This window comes from Protopterus annectens, chromosome 12.part0 (assembly GCF_019279795.1).
Source record: "Protopterus annectens isolate FY-2018-M chromosome 12.part0, PAN1.0, whole genome shotgun sequence".
NCBI lineage: Eukaryota > Metazoa > Chordata > Ceratodontiformes > Protopteridae > Protopterus > Protopterus annectens.
This window is the reverse complement of record NC_056746.1, coordinates 604407419-604427239: the sequence shown is the minus strand read 5'-3', so window position 1 is coordinate 604427239 and position 19821 is coordinate 604407419. Positions and strand designations below refer to the sequence as shown.

The window sequence follows — 19821 nt, the reverse complement described above, 5'->3', positions numbered from 1 at the left end:
TGCCATGCTAATACATTCAACACTAGTGGGAGTAACTTTACTTTTCCAATTTTTATAATTACTTTTCTGGCTGTAGTAAGGAATAGACTAATGAAGAAACAATTGGGTTTTTGGAATTATCTCAAGAATCAGAGCATTGAATAAAACTAAAGATTTAGAAATATTTAATCTATCTGTCCATAGAGCTTGAATGAAGTTATTAATTTCTTTCCAAAAAGGGGGGACGTCTTCACATTCATATACCATATGTGCCCAGTCAGCTATTATTTCAGAATCACATCTCTAGCATTTAATTCTATTTGATTTATAGATACTTGTAATTTTGTTAGGAGTGACAAAAGCTCTGTTTTTCAAGTAAACATTTTCCAGTATAATGAAGCTGTGGTTTTATCTGTAGATTTTAATATTGCTTTCTTGTATTCTTAAGAGAAGTCTTCATTATTAATTTTTGAGGAATAATTCCAATAGGAATTCTCTAAATATGTGAAATCTAACTTAAGAATTTTATAAATTTGTGGCAAAAATTATTTATTTTGCATTGCATTATTATACTGATGTTTATTAAAAAATCCAATAATTTGGGGAACAATTTCTTATCTAGGTTAGGTATCTTATTTATCGCTATGTTCACAAAGTATTTAAATATTTGTATATTTAACCAGTTCTCAGAATCATGATTATATTTGGACCTTAAAATTTCAACAGCATATATATCAGTATCCATTTAAGAATTGATGCCAATAAATTAAGTTACTTTGTTGTTTCAATATTAGTATTTTGTTGAAGTTATGAGTTTCTAAGCTATTTGTATATGCAGTTGGAAACATAGAAAATATAAAAACAATAGAAAATATTAAGTCTTTAATACAATGGTTAGAATACGTGAACTTTTGGAAAGAGGAAATGTTATTTAAATAAGAAATTTTAGCAGAGGCTGTAATTCCATTTACGGAAAAGTCTTTTAATAATGTGATAAAACTAGTAGGGACTATGTTTATGACTGGCTGTGGTATATTTATATATAATAATATGTTTTGATGTTTTTGTTTCCATTTTGAATCATAAGTTGAATTTATCCACAATGCTATAACCTTTACAGTTGTTGAAGTAGTGTACAATTGAATATCAAGGAATCATATTCCACCTGTATCCCAAGCTTTTCTATGCCAATCAGAGGAAATGGTTGGTTTATTAGGATGCCAAAAATAGGTAGAATATTATTTATCTTCTTCATCAATTTTTTGTAGTGATAATACTAAAGATTGTAAGATAAACAATATGTTAGGGAGTATTACCATCTTAATAAGCATTAATCATGCCTCTATGGTAAAGAAGAATTTGTTCCAGTTTGTGACTAAACTTAAAATTTTATCAACAAACTGTTAAAAGTTTGTTTGCATCATTTCTTTGCTATTAGACATTTTTATTAATTATTGTAATTGTTTTATTATGATTAAATCTTAATTTCGGGATTTCTTCAAACTGACTCATACAATTAATTATATATTCTAATGAATGTTCTACATTTCCTGTTTTTAGTAAAATGTCATCAGCAAAGAGTTGAATCTTTAGTTCGAAATCTTTTATTTTCATGCTATTAATGCTCTTATTGGATCTAGTACTTTTAGCAAAGCATTCTGTAACTAATGCAAAATGTAAAACTGATAATAGACAGCCTTGTTTTGTGCCTTTTTGTAATTTAAAGGAGTTAGAAAATAACCTATTTTAGCATAAGAGCAAGTGTTATCGTATAACTTAGAAATTAATGCAATTAGCTCAGGTGAGAAATTATACACTTTAAGTGTTTTAAACAGGTACGACCAATTAACTGAGCCAAAAGCCTGATCTAAATTGAGACTAATGATAGAAAGTTCTTTTTTTATTTTTATTTGCATAATCTATTGATGTGTGTATTTTATTATGTTATTCTGTACTTGTCTATTTAAAGTAAACCCAGTTTGATCACTGTTAATTAGTTTACATATAAGTAGATTAATTATGTGAGCTAAAATGGCCATGAACATCTTATAGTTCACATTTAAAAGTGAAATGGGTCTGTATGATGAACACTTTGTAGGAACCTTATCTTGTTTAAAAGAGGTGATATAAGGGAATATTTCCATGATGGGTGGGACTTCAGTTGTTTTTATTTCTCTGTAGACCCTATCTAATATTTTAACTGCATCACCTGGTAGTATTTTATATAGTTCTGGTATCTTATTATTTTTAACTTTGTTATTTGATCTTTTATTTCTGTTAAAGGTCATGGTCTTATCAGTTTTTTATTTGTTCACTTGTTATTTTATTATTTATATTTTCCCTTAGAAAAGCTTCAACTATATCATGATCTAGGTTGTTTGTATTATTATTTAAATTTTCATAAAATATTTTAAAGCCCTCAAGAATACCTTTAATATCTGCTCTTTTTTATTTATATGTGTTATAATTTCTTTAATATGATTTAGTTTATTCATTTTCTTTAATCTAAGAGCAAGTTTATGCAAGCTTAAAGGGTTTAATGAATATGCCTGAAGTTTAATTTTTTTCCAGGTTTATTGAAACTTTATGATTTAGAATTTCAACATATTTTGTATTTAAGTTTTTAAGTTCACACTGAATGACAGTGTCAGTTGGTTTTAGACTTAACTTTAGTGTGTCTATTTTGGCCTGTAGTCTATTCAATTCTTTGTCTCATTCTCTTGTTTTTCTAATATACCAGTTTGTAACTTTTTAGTGACTCCCACAGGACAATGTCAGATACTTCACCATTCATGTTTATTTCTAGGAAAGTTTTGATCTCTTTAAAATACCAATCCTTGAATCCATTATTTTAATAATGTATTCTGGTAATTTCCTGTGATGTAATAAATTGTCAGTTTATAAAATAATATTAAAGATTATAGCATTATGATATGGTAATGGACATGAAACTGTTGAAACTTCACTGATATGTGATAACAGTTTGAGACAAAAATTTTAGCAATATTTGTTTGTGTTCCATATCTATATGAATAATGGATAAATTGAAGTGAGTTCCTCAGCTCGTATATATATCCTTCATTAGATTTATAAAATCCATCACGTGTTTGGCTGAAGATGTGATTTTCAGCTTTTTATCTGCAGTGGAATCTTTGTCTGATAAAATGCAATTAAAATCACCAGCCATTATGACTTCACCTTTCATGTAATAGGCTATAGTGTCTAAGTAATTTTTGCATTTTTAGCTCCAACCCCTGGAATCCAAAAAGAGTTCACCAATGTATAGTTTTCTGTTCCATTCAATTGTAACAATGGTATATTTCACTTTAGGCATTACTGGTAAGTTCTTCCATAAAATGAGGGTGCCCATTCTTTCATCTTGAACACCAGAAAGTACAGTTTTGTACCTACCATAAATGTAGATGTTCGAGTGCTAATAAAGCTGCAGTCTTAACAGATGGGTTTTCCTGCCATCAGGCGGGTCCTCGGTCGGCCGAATTCCAAAGTCTAGATCCGGCGTCGGTTGTCGTCGCTTCCTCCCTGACGTCAGTGCGACAGGGGTATAAAAGATCCAGCCGACACCATTTTCTTCAGTTTTTCTTGCCCCAGATGTCAGGTGCCCCCAGAAGGAAGGCAATACATAAAAGTGTGTAATAAAACAATGCAATATAATCAAAAAACAGTAGTTGCCAGCAAATACACCATAAAAGAATACCCGAATCAGGTTGTATGAGGAGGTGTTAGCCGTTAGGCCTGTCCCAAGAGGGGAAGGAGGGAGGGAAACCTGGACTGCAGCTGTATTAGCACTCGAACATCTACATTTATGGTAGGTACAAAACTGTACTATGTTCATCGTGCATACAGCTGCAGTCATAACAGATGGGTAGAATCCCAAAGCTAAAAAAGGGGTGGTAGGCACTAGGTGGAACTAGGAGGAGCCAGGATGCCCTGCAAGACTGCAGTGGCAAAACCTGCTCTAGATTTGGAGTATAATGGTAGGTGATAGTGCTTGGAGAAAGTATGTACGGAACTCCAAGTGGCTGCTTCCAAAATATCTTTGGTAGGAACCCCCCTGAGGAAAGCTGCAGAGGTAGCTGTGGCCCTTGTGGAGTGAGATCTGATGCCTGCAGGTACAGTTTTACCCTGAAAAGAGTAACAAAAGCGTATGCAGTGGGCTATCCACTTTGAGATTGTCTGTTTGGAAATAGGCTTCCCTTGAGCTCCTGCAGCATAGGACACAAAGAGTTGCTCTGATTTTCTGAAAGGTTTTGTTCTGTCCAAATAATAACGCAGCTGTCTGTGAATGTCCAAGGAATGTAGTAGTCTCTCCCCTTTGTTTTGAGGATTAGGGTAAAAGGTAGGTAAGTGGATTGCCTGATTCAAGGCTACCCTGGATACTATCTTTGGCGTAAAGGACGGATTGGTTCGCAAGGCAACTCTGTCCTGATGGAAAATGATGAAAGGCTGCACAGCCATGAGGGCTTGTAGTTCCTAAACCCTGCGAGCTGAGGTGATTGCCAGGAGGAAGGCTGTTTTCCAGGACAAGTACTGCAGTTCTGTTGAAGAAGCTGGCTCAAAAGGAGGCAAGGTCAGTTTTTCTAGAATAAAATTGAGGTCCCAAGCAGGTACTGGTTGTTTCCTTGGGGGTTTTATATTCTTAGCCCCTCTGAGGAACTGTCTTAAGAGGGGGTGTGAGAATAAAGGAGGATCAGTGTTGTATTCTGCAGAAATGGCTGAGGCATGGATTTTGATGGAGGAGAATGAAAGTCCACTGCTTAGCATCTCAGCTAGGTACTGTAATATTTGAGGTAAATTCAGTATTCTAGGATTCTGACGTTTTTTCTCATTCCAGGCACAAAACCGTTTCCATTTTGCAGAGTAGGCTTTTCTAGTAGAAGGCCTTCTGGCCTCCAAAATGACATCCTGCACCTCCTTGGAGAGTAGGGCCTGTTGTGAATTTAAGGAATCTTCCATGCGGCTAGATTGAGTGTTTTCAGCTGACTGTGAAGAGTTTTGAAGTTGTGCTGAGTCAGTAGAAGAGGCATTAGAGGAAGGATCCATGGTGGGGAATGCGTCAGGCTTTTCAGGAGTGGGTACCAGTGTTGCCTTGGCCAGTCTGGAGCAATGAGAATCATCTTTGGTCTGTCTGCTCTGGTTTTTAATAGAACTTTGGGCAGCAGAGGGAGAGGTGGAAAGGCATAAACTGTCATTGTTGTCCAACTGAAAGAGAGTGCGTCCACTGTCCAGGCCTGTGGATGAAAGGTCCTTGAGCAGAATTTTGCCAATTGGTGATTTCTGTGGGAGGCAAAGAGATCTATGTCTGGCCTTCCCCATGCTTGAATTATCTTTGTGAAAACTTGAGGATGCAACTTCCATTCGTGTGGAGCTGTCATATTTCTGCTTAGGTTGTCTGCCAGTGTGTTTTCCTTGCCTGGCAGGTACTGTGCTTGAAGCTCGATTTGTAATTCCAGAGCCATGTTCCAAAGAGACATGGCTTGCCTGCATTGGGGGTATGAATGGGTACCTCCCTGTTTGTTTATGTACCACATTACTGTGGTGTTGTCCGTCCTTATCAATAGCTGGCCTGGATGCAGTAGGTCTTTGAAAGCTATAATAGCATTTATTACTGCTAGCATTTCCTTTTGATTAATGTGTAGGTGCTTTTCTTTTTGGGACCATTTGCCCTGAATGCACCAATCTGTCATGTGCGCCCCCAGGCGTAGTCCGAGGCGTCTGTTGTGATGGCTTGATTTGCTTGAGACTTGCAGAATGGGAGACCTGTGTTTCTTTGGCATGCTTGAGCCCACCACAGAAATTCCTTTTGAAGAGATGAAATTAGTGGTATTATTGTTTCCAAACTGTGGCTGTGTTGAGACCATAGGTCTTTTAGGTACTATTAAAGTTTCCTCATATGCAGCTTTGCACATGGGATTAGTAGGATGCAAGATGCCATGAATCCCAGAGCCTGCAGGATTTTCCTTGCAGTCAGCCTGGTGAAAGTTGTCAGTTTTCTGAAGTATTGAGTTAGTTGCCCTTGTTTCTCTGGCGTGAGGTAGGCCATCTGGGTGTTTGTATCCAAGCTGACACCCAGGAAAATTATTGTTTGAGAGGGTATTAGCCTTGATTTCTTTTTGTTGACTGTGTATCCCAGAGAATTCAACAACATTACTACAAACGCCAGATGTTTCGGAAGTATGTGCTTGCTGTCCGCTTGGATCAGGCAGTCGTCCAGATATGGGTATATTTGTATCCCTTGAAGTCTGCAGTAGGCGATTACTGATGCCAGGCATTTCGTGAACACTCTGGGTGCAGTAGATAAGCCAAAGGGCAATGCAGAGAATTGATAATGGGTTGAACCTGCAAGAAATCTGAGGTATCTAGTGCAATCTTGTCTGATTGGGACATGCAGGTATGCCTCCTTGAGGTCCAATGTTACCAGCCAAGACTCCTTGCCCAGCATGGGAAGAAGCTGCTGTAATGTGGGCATCTTGAATTTTGACACGAGTAAAAATTTGTTTAGGATGGATAAGTCCAAAATAGGTCTCCAATCTTTTCCCTTCCTTGGTACCAGGAATAGTCTGGAATAAAAACCTTGACCCTGTTCTTGTACAGGTACCTCTTGAATAGCTTTCATGTCCATGAGATCTGAAATTTGTTTTTGTGCCTCTGCCCTTTGATTGTGTGGCAGGTTTGGCATGCCTCTCATTTTTGGAAGGGTGTGAAAGTGGAATCTGTAGTCTCTGTCTATAATGTCCAGGATCCATTTGTTTTTTTGTGACAATATGCCAATTTTTCGAAAATAATGCCAGTTTTCCGGCTAAAGGTGCTGCCATTTGAGCCTTGCTTGGCATGCAAAGGGGAAAGTCATTGGTTCTGCTTTCTGAATGGCTGTGAACTATCCTCACCACCTCTTTGTGTGGGTGCTTGCCATTGTCTGCCTCTAAACGATCCTTGAGATTGCCCTCTGCCCCTAGGGCACCTGTATCTACCTCTTTGGGGTCTGTCCGTGGCTGGAAAGGACCAATTTTTGGAAGGCCAATTTCTACTGAAACGTGGAGGTTGTACCTGTAGGAAATCTTTTACTGTTTGCATTGATTTTGCCTTTTCCTCCATTTCCTTTAATACCTCCTCAGCTTTAACACCAAACAATACATCTTTTTGCAGAGGGGCATGTAGTAATTTAGCTTTGACATGATCTGGTAAGGTTTGCTCTTTTAGACAGGCATGTCTATGTATGCCTGATCCTGTAACAGCAGCTCTACATGAGGCCTCTAAAGCATCAAAACCACATTGCAAGGTATGTTTACCCACTTGTTCTGCACTATGTATCAAATCCTGCAACTCCTTCAAGTCTGGTTGTTCAGGTTGTGACATTTTGCTTCTCAACTGTGATAACAGAAATTGTTGGTACTTTAACATATGGAACTGACAGTTTAATGCCCTCATGGTTATGGTGGCCAAGGTGTATACCTTTTTCCCCCACCTTTCTAAAGCTCTGGAATCTCTCTCTGAAGGTAATGGATTTTTAGCAGTGGAGGCCTTAATTCCCTTGTGACCCTGTGATATAGTTTCTGGGTCAGCCGCATGGCTTTTGTATAGGAATTGGTGTGAGTCAGGAACCCAGTAATACCTGTCAGGCTTGACTGGAGCTGGAGGTAAAGAATCTGGGTTAAGGCAGACCTCCGAATACACATCATCTAGAATGTCTAAGACAGGAGGTATAGCCAGAGGCCTGTGCTGAGGGAGCAAGAGGAAATCCCTAAGCCTTTTCTTAGAGTCTGAGTACTCTTGGCCTTCCCAGTGGAAGTGTTCCCTCAAGGTATGTAAGGTTTCCCCAAAAGAGTAATCCTCAGGGGGGGGGGACAGAGGGAATGGACTCCTCTGCATCAGAATCTTCAAAAGGGGAGTAAGAATGTTCCTGGTCTTCAGAATGTTCTGAAATAATGGAGGCCTGGTCCGAGGAGGGGGATTCTTCCTCCACTCTGGGTCTTTTGTCCAGGGGGGGGTTGAGAACCCCTAATAAGAGCAATCAAATCCTCAGCCATTTTGAGCATCTGCTTTTTAGGCATGGGGCCTTGAAAAGGGCCCTGTGGAGCTTGTCTTTTAGTATGCATGGCTGATTTAGACTTAGTGAAAGCCTTGATGGAAAAAGAAGAGGAAGGCCTGTAGACACCTTGAGAGGTGGCAGGTCTGTCTAAACTGTGAGTTTCACTGCCAAGAGTGGCTTCGGTATCTGTAGTCGGGGTGTGGGCCGAAGAGCCTGTGAACTCGGGCACAGAAGACACCGCCAATGAAGCGTCATCGGTAGTCAGGGGCTGCGTAGGCGCCTCACTGAGAACCGAACCATCTGTAGACGGTTTTGGCGTGGTGTCGGTAGAAGTCGCGGACCTTGTATGTTGGTCCTTATCTTTACGTCTTTTACTCAAAACTGGAGTCGGAGTATCCGACGACATAATGTAATTACATTTTTTGCCAAAATAGTGTTGGGCGAACTCCGCCCGACGCTTAATAGTGCGTCTGTTGAATGTAGCACAAAAACGACAGGCCGAGACGTCGTGGTCTGGGCTTAGGCAAGGAATGCAGAGGGAATGAAAATCCTTATGCGGTATTTGCTTCGCACATGAAATGCAATTATTAACTTTGTCTGACATCGGTCTGAGGCAAGAAAAGTTTCCCCAATGGGGTACTTAGCTTTCAAGAAGACTTCGGTTGAAAAATATTCGTAATCTCAGGAGCTGGCCGACCGGCACTTGCGAACTGCTTCTGCTTCGGGCACCGCGCGGCAAGAAAGACTGAAGAAAATGGCTTTGGCTGGATCTTTTATACCCCTGTCGCACTGACGTCAGGGAGGAAGCGACGACAACCGACGCCGGACCTAGACTTTGGAATTCGGCCAACCGAGGACCCGCCTGACGGCAGGAAAACCCATCTGTTATGACTGCAGCTGTATGCACGATGAACATCTTGTTAAAACCAAATAATTATTTAATGAAAGTTTATTTACATCTTTATTAAGTAAATTTGTTTCCTGTAGAAATATTGTTTGAGCTTTATGCAATTTCAAGTATTTGAACTGACTTCCCCACTTTACTGGATTATTTAGTCCATTAATATTAATAGATATGCATTTAAAATCAGACATTAATATAGGAGAGAAAAAATACATGTATAATGAAATCACATTTATGTACAGAACTTATCTACTTCATATATATATATATATATATATATATATATATATATATATATATGGGCTATTAATCTATTACCCGTCTCCGACACACACACACACGACCCCAAACCAAACAGAAACACACAACACCACACAACACCAACAACAACAAAACCCAACAAAACCACAACACCACTTCACAAAGCAAAACACACACAACACACACACAATACCTAAAACCCTAACCTAACCTAAACCTAAACTAAACGTCCGACACTACCTAAATACTTACAACAACCCAAACCTAAGACCCTAACTCACTTAAACCTTAACATACCTACCCTCACCACGCACTTAAACTCTACCTGCACCTTAACCCTAACCTACTTAACCCACCCTAAAACATAAAGCCCGCAACCTAACTTCTCTCCGGCCGCTTCCCTACACTACACTCAATACACTCACACACTTACACTCAACCTACTCAAGGACACTACCACACACACACTATCACACACCTCTACTTCACCGGAACACACCCACACTCGACACACACACACACTTCCACATCCCTCCACTTACACCTACGTCCTCTTCGCGCTCACCGCTGCGTTGTCCTCCCTTCCCTACCTTCACACACTCACATCCACACCTACTGATCGGCTGTCGCTGTATCTCGATCTTATTTCAGTCAGTGAAGTCGCGGTTCGGTTATCTGTCTATTCCCATATACATGTCTAATATTATATATATATATATATATATAAACTAATGTCTTACAGCTTTTCCCGGTTAGGGGTTGCCACAGCAGAACTCCAGTCCACTTATGATTGGCAGTGGATTTTTACAGTGCCGAGGTCCCAGCCCGATGCCCAACCTTCAAAGAAGGAACAGCCATTCACGCACACACCTACCTGCATGTCTTTAAACGTCACTCGACCATGGGAAGGACATGCAGACCACACAGAAGGCGGTCCAACTGAGAATCGAACTGGAGAACCTCTTGCTGTGAGGCAACAACGCTAACCGCTGCACCGTCGCAGCCCATCTACTTATATATATAACAATATGAAATCTTCTACTATGGACAAAACTTTTTAATCAAATATAAAATTACCTAATGAAATAACCGTAGTCGAGATACCAAAACTGTAGAACCAGAGCAACCACAGTGAAGGAAAACAAACATCTTTATTAACAAATATCCACATTGAGTGCTTTCTTCCCCTAAAGTTACAAGGGACTTCCTCAGAACAAAATTCAAAACCCCAACTCAGCCTTTTATAATACTCAGTTGTCACTTATTGAATAATTAGTATTAATTAAAAAAATTCACTTCAAAAAGAATCATCAAAAAAGATTTTACATCAAAAGAATACACTTTAAAATCACTTTAAAATCAGATTTGACCTACACACCAGTTAATGCCACATTAAATTTCATAAATAAAAAATGTAACTTCATAGAAAATGTTGCTTTTTAAAAATGCATGTATAAGTTCAACCTAAAATGTTTTTTAACTTTAAAATACTGGTTATACTAATGGCTTTGTTCATTTCTGGATACTTGGTGGCATCAAGTCGCAACTGCCATCTTAGTTCACTGACATCTAAATGTACATCCAGACTTTTACCCTGTGGATCTTTTTGTTGGTGTTGAATTACCAAAAATGTAAAAGTATGGTCCCTACATTCATTCAAATGTCTGGGTAATGCATTAATCTGCCAACCATGCCTGATATCTAGTAGGTGCTCCCCTATACGATTTCTGAAATGCCTACTAGTTTTGCCGATATAAAATATAGGACAATCTTGGCATTTCACAATATATACAATGTTCTGAGTGTTACAATTATAATGTCCAATAATCGTTATCATTTTTCCATTCAGAACAAAATTGTCACCTGTCTCAAGAATGTGTGTACAAAAATTACACCTCTTGCATTTAAAATTCCCTTTACTTCTGTTGCTAACATTCACAGTGTTATTTTTACCCATTTCCAGAATGTTTTTAAAGGACCTATCTTTTTTATATAGTATTTTCGGTCTCTTCCCTACTTTGTGTCCCACGTTTTGATCAAATTGTAGTATATCCCAGTTGTTAAAAATTGTATCAACAACTTTCCATGCATCTTGATTAAAAGTTGTTATGAAGCCTATATTAAAATTTTCCATCTTGTTATGTAACTCCAAAATATTACCCCCATCACTGGTACTGTTAGCATTGTTCAAGATTGGCTTGTATGTGCCATTATTACGCTTATGTATAATCTCCTCACTAATGTCATCCAATAATTCCTGGGGATACCCTCTGGCCTTAAACATTTTCAAAATAAATTGAATTTCATCCAAGAAGGTGGTATTTGAGCTCACCATTGTGGCAGCCCGTACCAACTGTCCCTTTACTATCGACTTTGTGAAAAAAACGCATGATGCACACAAACATAGTAAAACTAGTATATCATACTTGAATGTAAATCTAACCATTACTGATGAGAACAGTTTGGAATCTGGAATATACAGAAAACCAACTTTCTCAAATTCATATCTAGAATTCACTAGTGCACATCCTTATTTTTAAAAAAACTCGATAGTAAAGTATTAACTCATACTTCTGATTCATATTAATGTGTCTCATATTTTTAGTATGCATCATCTTAAAAAGCATGTTAGTTGTCATGAATAAGAAAAGTTAAACAGGTGTTCAGAATTGAGTTATTATGATTAAGAAAAGTTAAACAGGTGTTCAGAATCTTTATTATGAGCTGATGAAACTGAATATCTCTTCAATCATCTTTTCCTGTACCTCATATTATTTCCCTGGTCTACTATAGGTAGGAAGCTAGTTGTTATTTTATATTTATTAATTTATAGGTCAGATGATTTTATATTTGTTCTATTTTATTTACTATGTGTAAAGTTGTTCAAAGGATCATAAGTTCATAAATTAGTAAAAGGCGAGAAAAGCATGTATGCCACTTGTTAAAAGCTTAAAGAAAAACAATATTAAAGGACATATCTTTTTTCCAGCAAAAATAAGGATTCACCTTCCAGAAGGAAAGTAGATTTTTAATTTTTAACACTGTGGAAGATGTAATGGACCTTACACAGAAAAATAAAATCCTAGACAAATAAACAAATTAAAGCACAAACAGAGCAAGGGAACACAATATATGCTGATTGAGCTGAAAACCAATAAAACGTTTTATTCCACTGCACAATAAAAATTTAAATGTAACAAAACATTAAAATTGAGTGCTTTCGTCTTTGCTAATTCAGAGACTTCTTCAGAATAACACATCAATTAAAATCATCCACTATTATACAGTCATCATTAAATTCATGCCCCCTAATTTTTGCAACAAGCCAACCAACACCCATAAACATTTACATATGTGTATAAATTATGTAAATAATTGCACCACATTTTAGAGGAAAGAATTTGCTGTTCTGCACCTTCGCTATTGTTAGCATTCGCTGAATATTGTTCGATATCAGAACATTTGAAGTTTTAATACTTCGATGTTCTGATATAGACCCGTTTGAAAAGTATAATAAAAGCTTTAAGATTTCAAACCACTTTATAAATATAAAAATACCTATAGTGTAAATAAATAACTATTTACATATTTCATCTCTACGGTAGCAGTTGTAATAAAGCTCATCTATCCAAAGCTTTCAATTTTAAAAAACATGACAGGGAGAATGAATCATTAAGGTCCGGCCACTATGTGGCATTAGTTATAAGTTGCCATAGTGCTTCATGCTTCTCTAAAATTAATGAATGATTTTAATTGATATGTTATTCTGAAGAAGTCTCTGAATTAGCAGAGACGAAAGTGCTCAATTTTAATGTTTTGTTAAATTTTTATTTTTATTGTGCTGTGGAATAAAACGTTTTATTGGTTGTCGGATCAATCAGCATATATCGTGTTCCTTGCTCTGCTTCTGCCTTCATTTGTTTATTTGTTGTGGCTTCTTGTGAAAATCCTAGACAAAACAGATGAAATGGAGAGTACTGTCTGGATTTTTGAAGTTTTTTTTTCTGTCACTGAGCCTTTCTCTGTCTTTGATATTCAACATCTTCTTTCCTTCCCACCACTGTAGTTTGGATGTGTGTATGTATATATATATATATATATATATATATATATATATATATATATATACACACACACACATATCTTTTAGATGGGCATCGCATTGAGATACTGTGCCTCTCTCTGGTTATGTGATTTTGCAGACAGCTTTACGACATCCTTCACCAATGTCCCTTTTGAAGGCTTTGCTTTATTTGGCTCTACAGTGAAAGTGAAGATAAAGAAAAGTGAAGAGGATGGCAAGACACACTCTGCTGTGGGAATCAAGTTCAAGACCCACAATGTTCCCTTAATAAGAACAAAAAAGGTCTTTATTCACTTTGGTTATGCAAGTCTAGACATCAGTTCAACTCCTCTTCTAACAGGGTCCACCAGGGCTGAAGCGGCCCACCCCCCACAAGCCCAGGGGCCAAGGAAGTTTGCAGAACCAAGGATTTTACATGACCTTTTATGACAAATGACCCCAAAATCCTTTAAAGGTTGCCTGCTCCACTCTGGAGGCAGTTGGGGGGCACATACCCCTCTTCCCACTCGTGTGGTTTGCCATCACATGAGACAAGTGGGTATGAAGGGTTATATCTATTATATCATATTTCCCATTGTCACAGTTTCCCATACCATCCACGCCATCCATCCCATCAACCAAGGAAAATCAAGAGTAGTTTTCTCTTTCGCTTCAAAAAAAAAGAAAAAAAAGAGTCATCAGGAGAGGGTTGGACTTTGTTAGATTATTTATTGAGATTATTTTTTTTCCTGCGGAACCTCATCCAATATTGGACCAGGCCTCCTGAACACATACATCAGGAAGACCTGTTTTCAGATTATCTTGATGCAGTCCATTCTTCTATGTCTTCAGACTTTTAGAAGATGTGTTCAGAGATCTGTTAGATCCATCTTTTTTTTTGGGTTCTTATAAAAAATGAAGGAGATTTCTGTGCTTCTGATTTGGGTCAGATAAGACATTTCCCAATTGAATCCCAGCCCAGCCATCTCCAGTCCCCCCCAGGCTGCTTGTTTGCCAAATGCATGGCAGTTGTAGCAGCTGAACTCTGTCTCCAGCAGTAGAAACTATTCCCTTGCCTGGATGATTGTAATTACAGTGATTGTAATTACAGTATTTAGCCTTTTGAACATTCCTTTATTAACTTGTGCAAACTGCCTGTTATGTATGATGTCTGTTGTGTCAAATTAAAAATCAAATTTCCTCTTCTCTCTTCTATCTAAAATTCTACTAAAATTTTCTATTATACTCTTGAATGGGAATCCATTTTCCAATTTTCTGAATAATTCTTTTTAATTTAACCTTTATCTACCAATTATTGTTCAAAGATTTAAGAATCTTCACCAAATTATATTCATATTATTATTATTATTTACTACTAAAATACCTGTAAAAATCACATGAAATAATTAAAATAGTTTATTTTTTTATTCAATTAATAATTTTTTAATAATCTTTCAAATCATATTATGTAGGAAAAAATTAAATTCCTTTCAAGAATCCCTGTTTCCTTCTTCACTTGCTTGTGCCTCACGCATAGGTCAGCACTGCGCATTCCGGCCTTTGATTCTCGGCTTGTGCCTGAGTGAAGATCAGCTTGAATGTCCGGTCCTCCCACAAGCGCTGAAGGCTGATGCGCGGCTGAAGCCTTTGAAGAATTAGGCTTGGGTTGCTGGCAGGCTGGCAACTCGACACCATAAAAACAAACGCCAATCATTAGTGGACAGGGTTTCAAAACGACTAAGGCGGAAGAAAACCGAAAAAGACCAACAACAACTTTTCAAAATTTTTTCATTCAGCTTTTAACTTGTGCTTGTACTTACTGCCTTTTATTTTCTTAAGAAATTTAGAATGTAATCTATGCTCCTATATGCCATTATTATCTAGTTAAAATAGGTGTGCCAGCTATATAAATAAATAAATCCAAAAAAATGATAGGATCTACATCATAATTAAATGTAAAAAAAAAAAAGCACATATTTAAATAACTGATAAAAAGCATTCAATTCATGCATGTCACTCCTCCACAAAACAAAGGTATCATCAATAAAGCAAGCATAAAACATTATGTGTTTGTTGTACATAGACTTCAGTATATGCTCCTCCCATCCTGACATAAAAATATTGGCATAGCTAGCTAGGGACCATAGCTTCTTCCATTGCTACGGCATTTGTTTGTAAAAATGGGGGTCAAATTCAATAAAGTTAAAAGACAAAAATAACATCTAGCATCTCATTAAGAAGTTTGCAAAGTTTGTCATAAAAACATTTATCAAGATCAAGTTCTCGGGATATGATCTTAAGTCCCAGATCATTATGTTTTACAGTGATCAAATATCAGTAGTTACCAAAAGATTAGCTTCATTCACATGAACATGTGCAATTCTTATAAAATCTAATTAATTTTTAATAATGACATCATTCTTGGTATCTATTCTTTGCAAGAACCTTTGGTTCTATTTTACTCCTACCTCATCCGCATTCAGTCTTATAGGATACTTGTCCACGTTTTTGTGTATTTTAGGCTGGCTGATTATCCAACTAATCTTCAGAGACTAGACATTTAAATATTCAGCTAAAACACTATAATACCTTCTATTAGCAGTCTTTCCTCTATAAACAAATCAGTGAGCCTTTATGCATTGCATATAGACCATCAGCTTACCTGCTGATAGAATCTGTTGTCAATTAACTCCTTTGCTTCAAAAAAGTTATGAATTGCATTTAAAACAAGTCATGTATTGCCCTTGCCAGTCTTAGTGATTAAAATGTCTTTGCTAGATTTTAATTCATTTAAAGCACTCCTGTCATTAATTAAAAGACAAACTGTAATGTTTGGCTTACTCATTAACCAATTCCCAATGTCTTTCTGTGTAATTTTCAAAAAGGCTTCTATCTCAGGCTTAAGAGGAAAGTAAAAGTACTAGTTTTTTTTAAAAGTCCAACACTAGATGTTCAATTTTCAGATAAACAGTTCATATTTAATTTTTTTCCAAATTCCCTGACACAGTTAATCATCTTATTCACATCCGATGTCACAGATGGTAAAAAATGGCCATCCTCTGCTTGACTTTAGCTAAGTTAACTATCTTGAAAGAAGTTTATTCTTCAGTGAATCAGAATGCGACTAACAGAACACAGGATTATCATCCAGCTGAAGTGTATGGGGACCGGAAGTAAATCCTGGGCTTAAGTCATGGTACAAACTCCTAGAAGCTTTAGGGCTCAATAAAATGACAGAGGTCTAAAGGGAAACCAGTGGAATTGGAAGAAAAAGTTCAACAAGATGTAAGTATATCAGAAGATTTTATTTGAGCGAAATATAAATAATAAAATCAGATTCTATATAAAAGAAAGTGGTGTTACCACTTTTTGTTAAGAAAAAAGCAACAAATTTGAAAGACATTTTTCAAAAGAGGTCTCAATGATATTCACCTGGGAATAATGTTGTAGTCAAAGACATTTAAATGCTCCGACTGCAACTACTTTATGTATATTAACAGAGATTGTACAGAACTAAACTTACGGAATTTCAAAATAAAGATCCCTGGTAGATTTGATTGGCAGTTTAGATTTGTAGTCCATGTTGCATGCGGTTCATCATGTGAGGGAGGGTGTTATTGCACAGGATCTATGAGCATCTGCATGTGATTGAGACAGGTGATATGAAGAATGCACTGTCAAGGCATACAATTATTTGTTGCAAAAGTAAAAGCTTTTTATTTTCTATAATAGATGTTATTCATTTTAGTAACAGATTTGATGCTGAGGATGAGTTAGACTGGAAAGAATATTTGTGGCAAGTGAAGTTAAATGCATGCTGCTATCCAAGAATCAGTGACAAAGAGAATATTAAGGTTTATTTAAAGAAAAAAAAAAGTGAAGCATTAATCATGCAAATTGTCATGTGACTACTTTGTATTTAAATATGTGATGTTTTCACTTTAGTTTGACGAAGTTCTTATAAGAACAAAAGCACTTACTAAGTGAATAGTTTGCTGTTTGTTTTTTAGCCACTGTTTGGCTTGCTGAGGTGTTTTTTGTTATTATTATAAAACATGCTTTACTTTTTTACTACTTTGGTAAAGTAGACATTAATGTGTACATTTATATTGTGTTTTTACTTTTTTACTACTTTGGTAAACTAGACTAATGTGTACATTTATATTGTGTTTTTCAGATTTTTACATCCTCCAGTTCTAGAACAGGATTAAGGATAAATGTGCTTTCTTGCAAAATAGCAGAACCCGAGGAAGCCAGCCAAATCCTTTCTACATAAAAATTCTAGAAGAATGAAATATTCTATTTTACATATTCAAATTCTTAAATATGTTCTATTTGAATAAATGACATGCACATTATTGTAAATATTACTTATGAAAATTAATGAACATATACTTTGTTAATACAAAACTGTATTACTCACATAAAGCATTTCTATTGCTGTGCTAATTCAGACAAACATACTGATGTAACTATATTGCATAAATGTATCGGTGCTAAACAAGTGAATATTACAAAAAATGTGTTTGTATATTTCAAGTCGCAATGGTGAGAGTTTTTGTCTGGGTTGCCAGTGAACCAGATTCGAAAACAAATTGTAGTCATGAGAAGTACAGCTAGGAAAGAATGTAGAAACCCACATAAACATGCCCTACCCAAAAGTAACACCAGAAATTTAGTCAATGAGACAAAATACCTCTTTCTCAGACACAGATATGTTTAAGTATAACACAGTATGTATATGAATGCATCAGAAAAACAGGCAGAAAAATGCAAGTGTCCTTGTGCACCTGAACCTCTGCAAAACAGGGTAGTTTTCTCTTTGCACATTAGGTGTCAGCCACACTGTTACCTTCTTTTAGCATAGACCTGGTATTCCTTAGATGCACTGTGATTTATATGAAATTAAAAGACTGACAAAGCCCATATTCCTTAGGAGAGGAGACAAAATAAATGTTACTTTTTGCATAATGAGTAAAATGCAGTATTTGTATTTCTTGGAGGAGAGTAGCATATAGGTAGCAAATGAATATGCACAGTAGACAATAACAAGTGAGGAGGCTTAGGCACAAAAGACAACAGCAAGTGAGAAGGCTTAGGCACAGAAGTTTATACCATGGTAGTTAATTGAAGACTGAATCTCAAGGAACGATCACGTGACATAAGTACCTGTATCTTCTGTAGCTTTAATTCTGTTAAAGGCATACACAGCATAAATCACATTACTGTATGCAAAACCATCTTAGTATAAAAACATCTATATACTATGTGAGAATATACATTCATCAATGTAAATACTTTACTTTTTCAAAGAGTTGTCATATGAGTTGCACAAAACATTTACTTTAATCCAAATACAGATGCTTCAACACATTTTATTATATGCAAATTTTATATCAGAGTTTTATCAATCTGTCAAACCTGGAATATCTGCACTAATAAGCCTTGTCTGAAATGTCACTTTTCTGTTCACAAAATAAACTATTAGCAGAGGATAAAACTGTTTTACGGTCAAGTAAAAGTTTAGTCACATCCAGTTTAATATCAGCTACAACTGCAGTTGCTAAAGCTCATTATTGATTAATTAAATGATCTGTCTCAACAGAAAACAATTGTACCATCTTCTCAAGCCCTGTATTGGACACCAACTTATCTTTGTGTAGATTCCTATAGGTTTGATCACTGCCAAAGGTGACCTGACATCCAGCCAGTAGAGCAAAGGCTTTAGATTGCTTTAAGGTATGTCGTACATTGCATGTATGCTCCTCACTTAATGTAGGACATAAATGTGGCGTCCAGAAGTACCGTCCTCAGAATGTCTTTGCCACCAGTCTGAATGCCATCTCTTGATCATCAGTCTGAACACCTGTTCCGTTACTGGTTCACCAAGCCATTGCAGAAAAGTGCCCCATTGGGGGGGTTTTTGTTTTTTTATCTTCTTTTACATTTTTGTTGCTTGAAGGGTTTCATGTCATCCAAGAAGGGTAAATGCCAGTGTGGGAGACAGATTTCCCCATAAAGACATTCACAAGCAGTGTGCATTTTGCCTCGGTGCTTCCCACGACCATACATCCTGTTCAATATGTCAGGCCTTTTTTCCTAAGTCCCTCCATAGCAGGCTTTCTTCTTGTCTTTATATCTGGAGAATCAATGTCTTAAGCTTCTGTCTGAAGACACAATGGAAGGAACTTCCCACTCCAAGGGGTAGCTGTCAGTGAAGAAGGCTGCCAAGAAATCTAGGTAGAATTCTTCTGCTGTACAGCCTCCACCAGATGTCTCTCCTGAGGTGAGTGAAAGCCCAGAGGATCACCTGGCTCCATCATTGGATTCTTCAGCCATGATCAGTTTGGAGGCTGGTGGGGATCCAATCTTAGGCACATCTTTGCAGACATTGCAGATGTCCACATTGAATGTTTAGGAGGATACATGGCTGATTATCTCTGAGGGGCTTAGGAGTGTTCCTCAAATTTTGCTCATAAAAGAAGTCCTGACTACAATTACTGAATGCCGTCTGGGGTTGGAGCCTTCTAAGTTTTATAAGGGGGATGTCCCTTTAAAGAAAAAGCA

General features: G+C 36.9%; 1 protein-coding gene across 1 annotated transcript in view; it reads left to right on the top strand.

Annotated features, from left to right (window-relative positions):
- Window positions 1–17619, top strand: part of MEIOB (meiosis specific with OB-fold) — a 1518339-nt gene extending 1500720 nt beyond the window's left edge. Inside the window, exon 13 of the mRNA XM_044088948.1 lies at window positions 17432–17619. Within this exon, the coding sequence (XP_043944883.1) occupies window positions 17432–17530 (99 nt within the window). The 3' untranslated portion in view covers window positions 17531–17619. The remainder of the gene's footprint in view (window positions 1–17431) is intronic.
- The last annotated feature ends 2202 nt before the right edge of the window (window positions 17620–19821 follow it).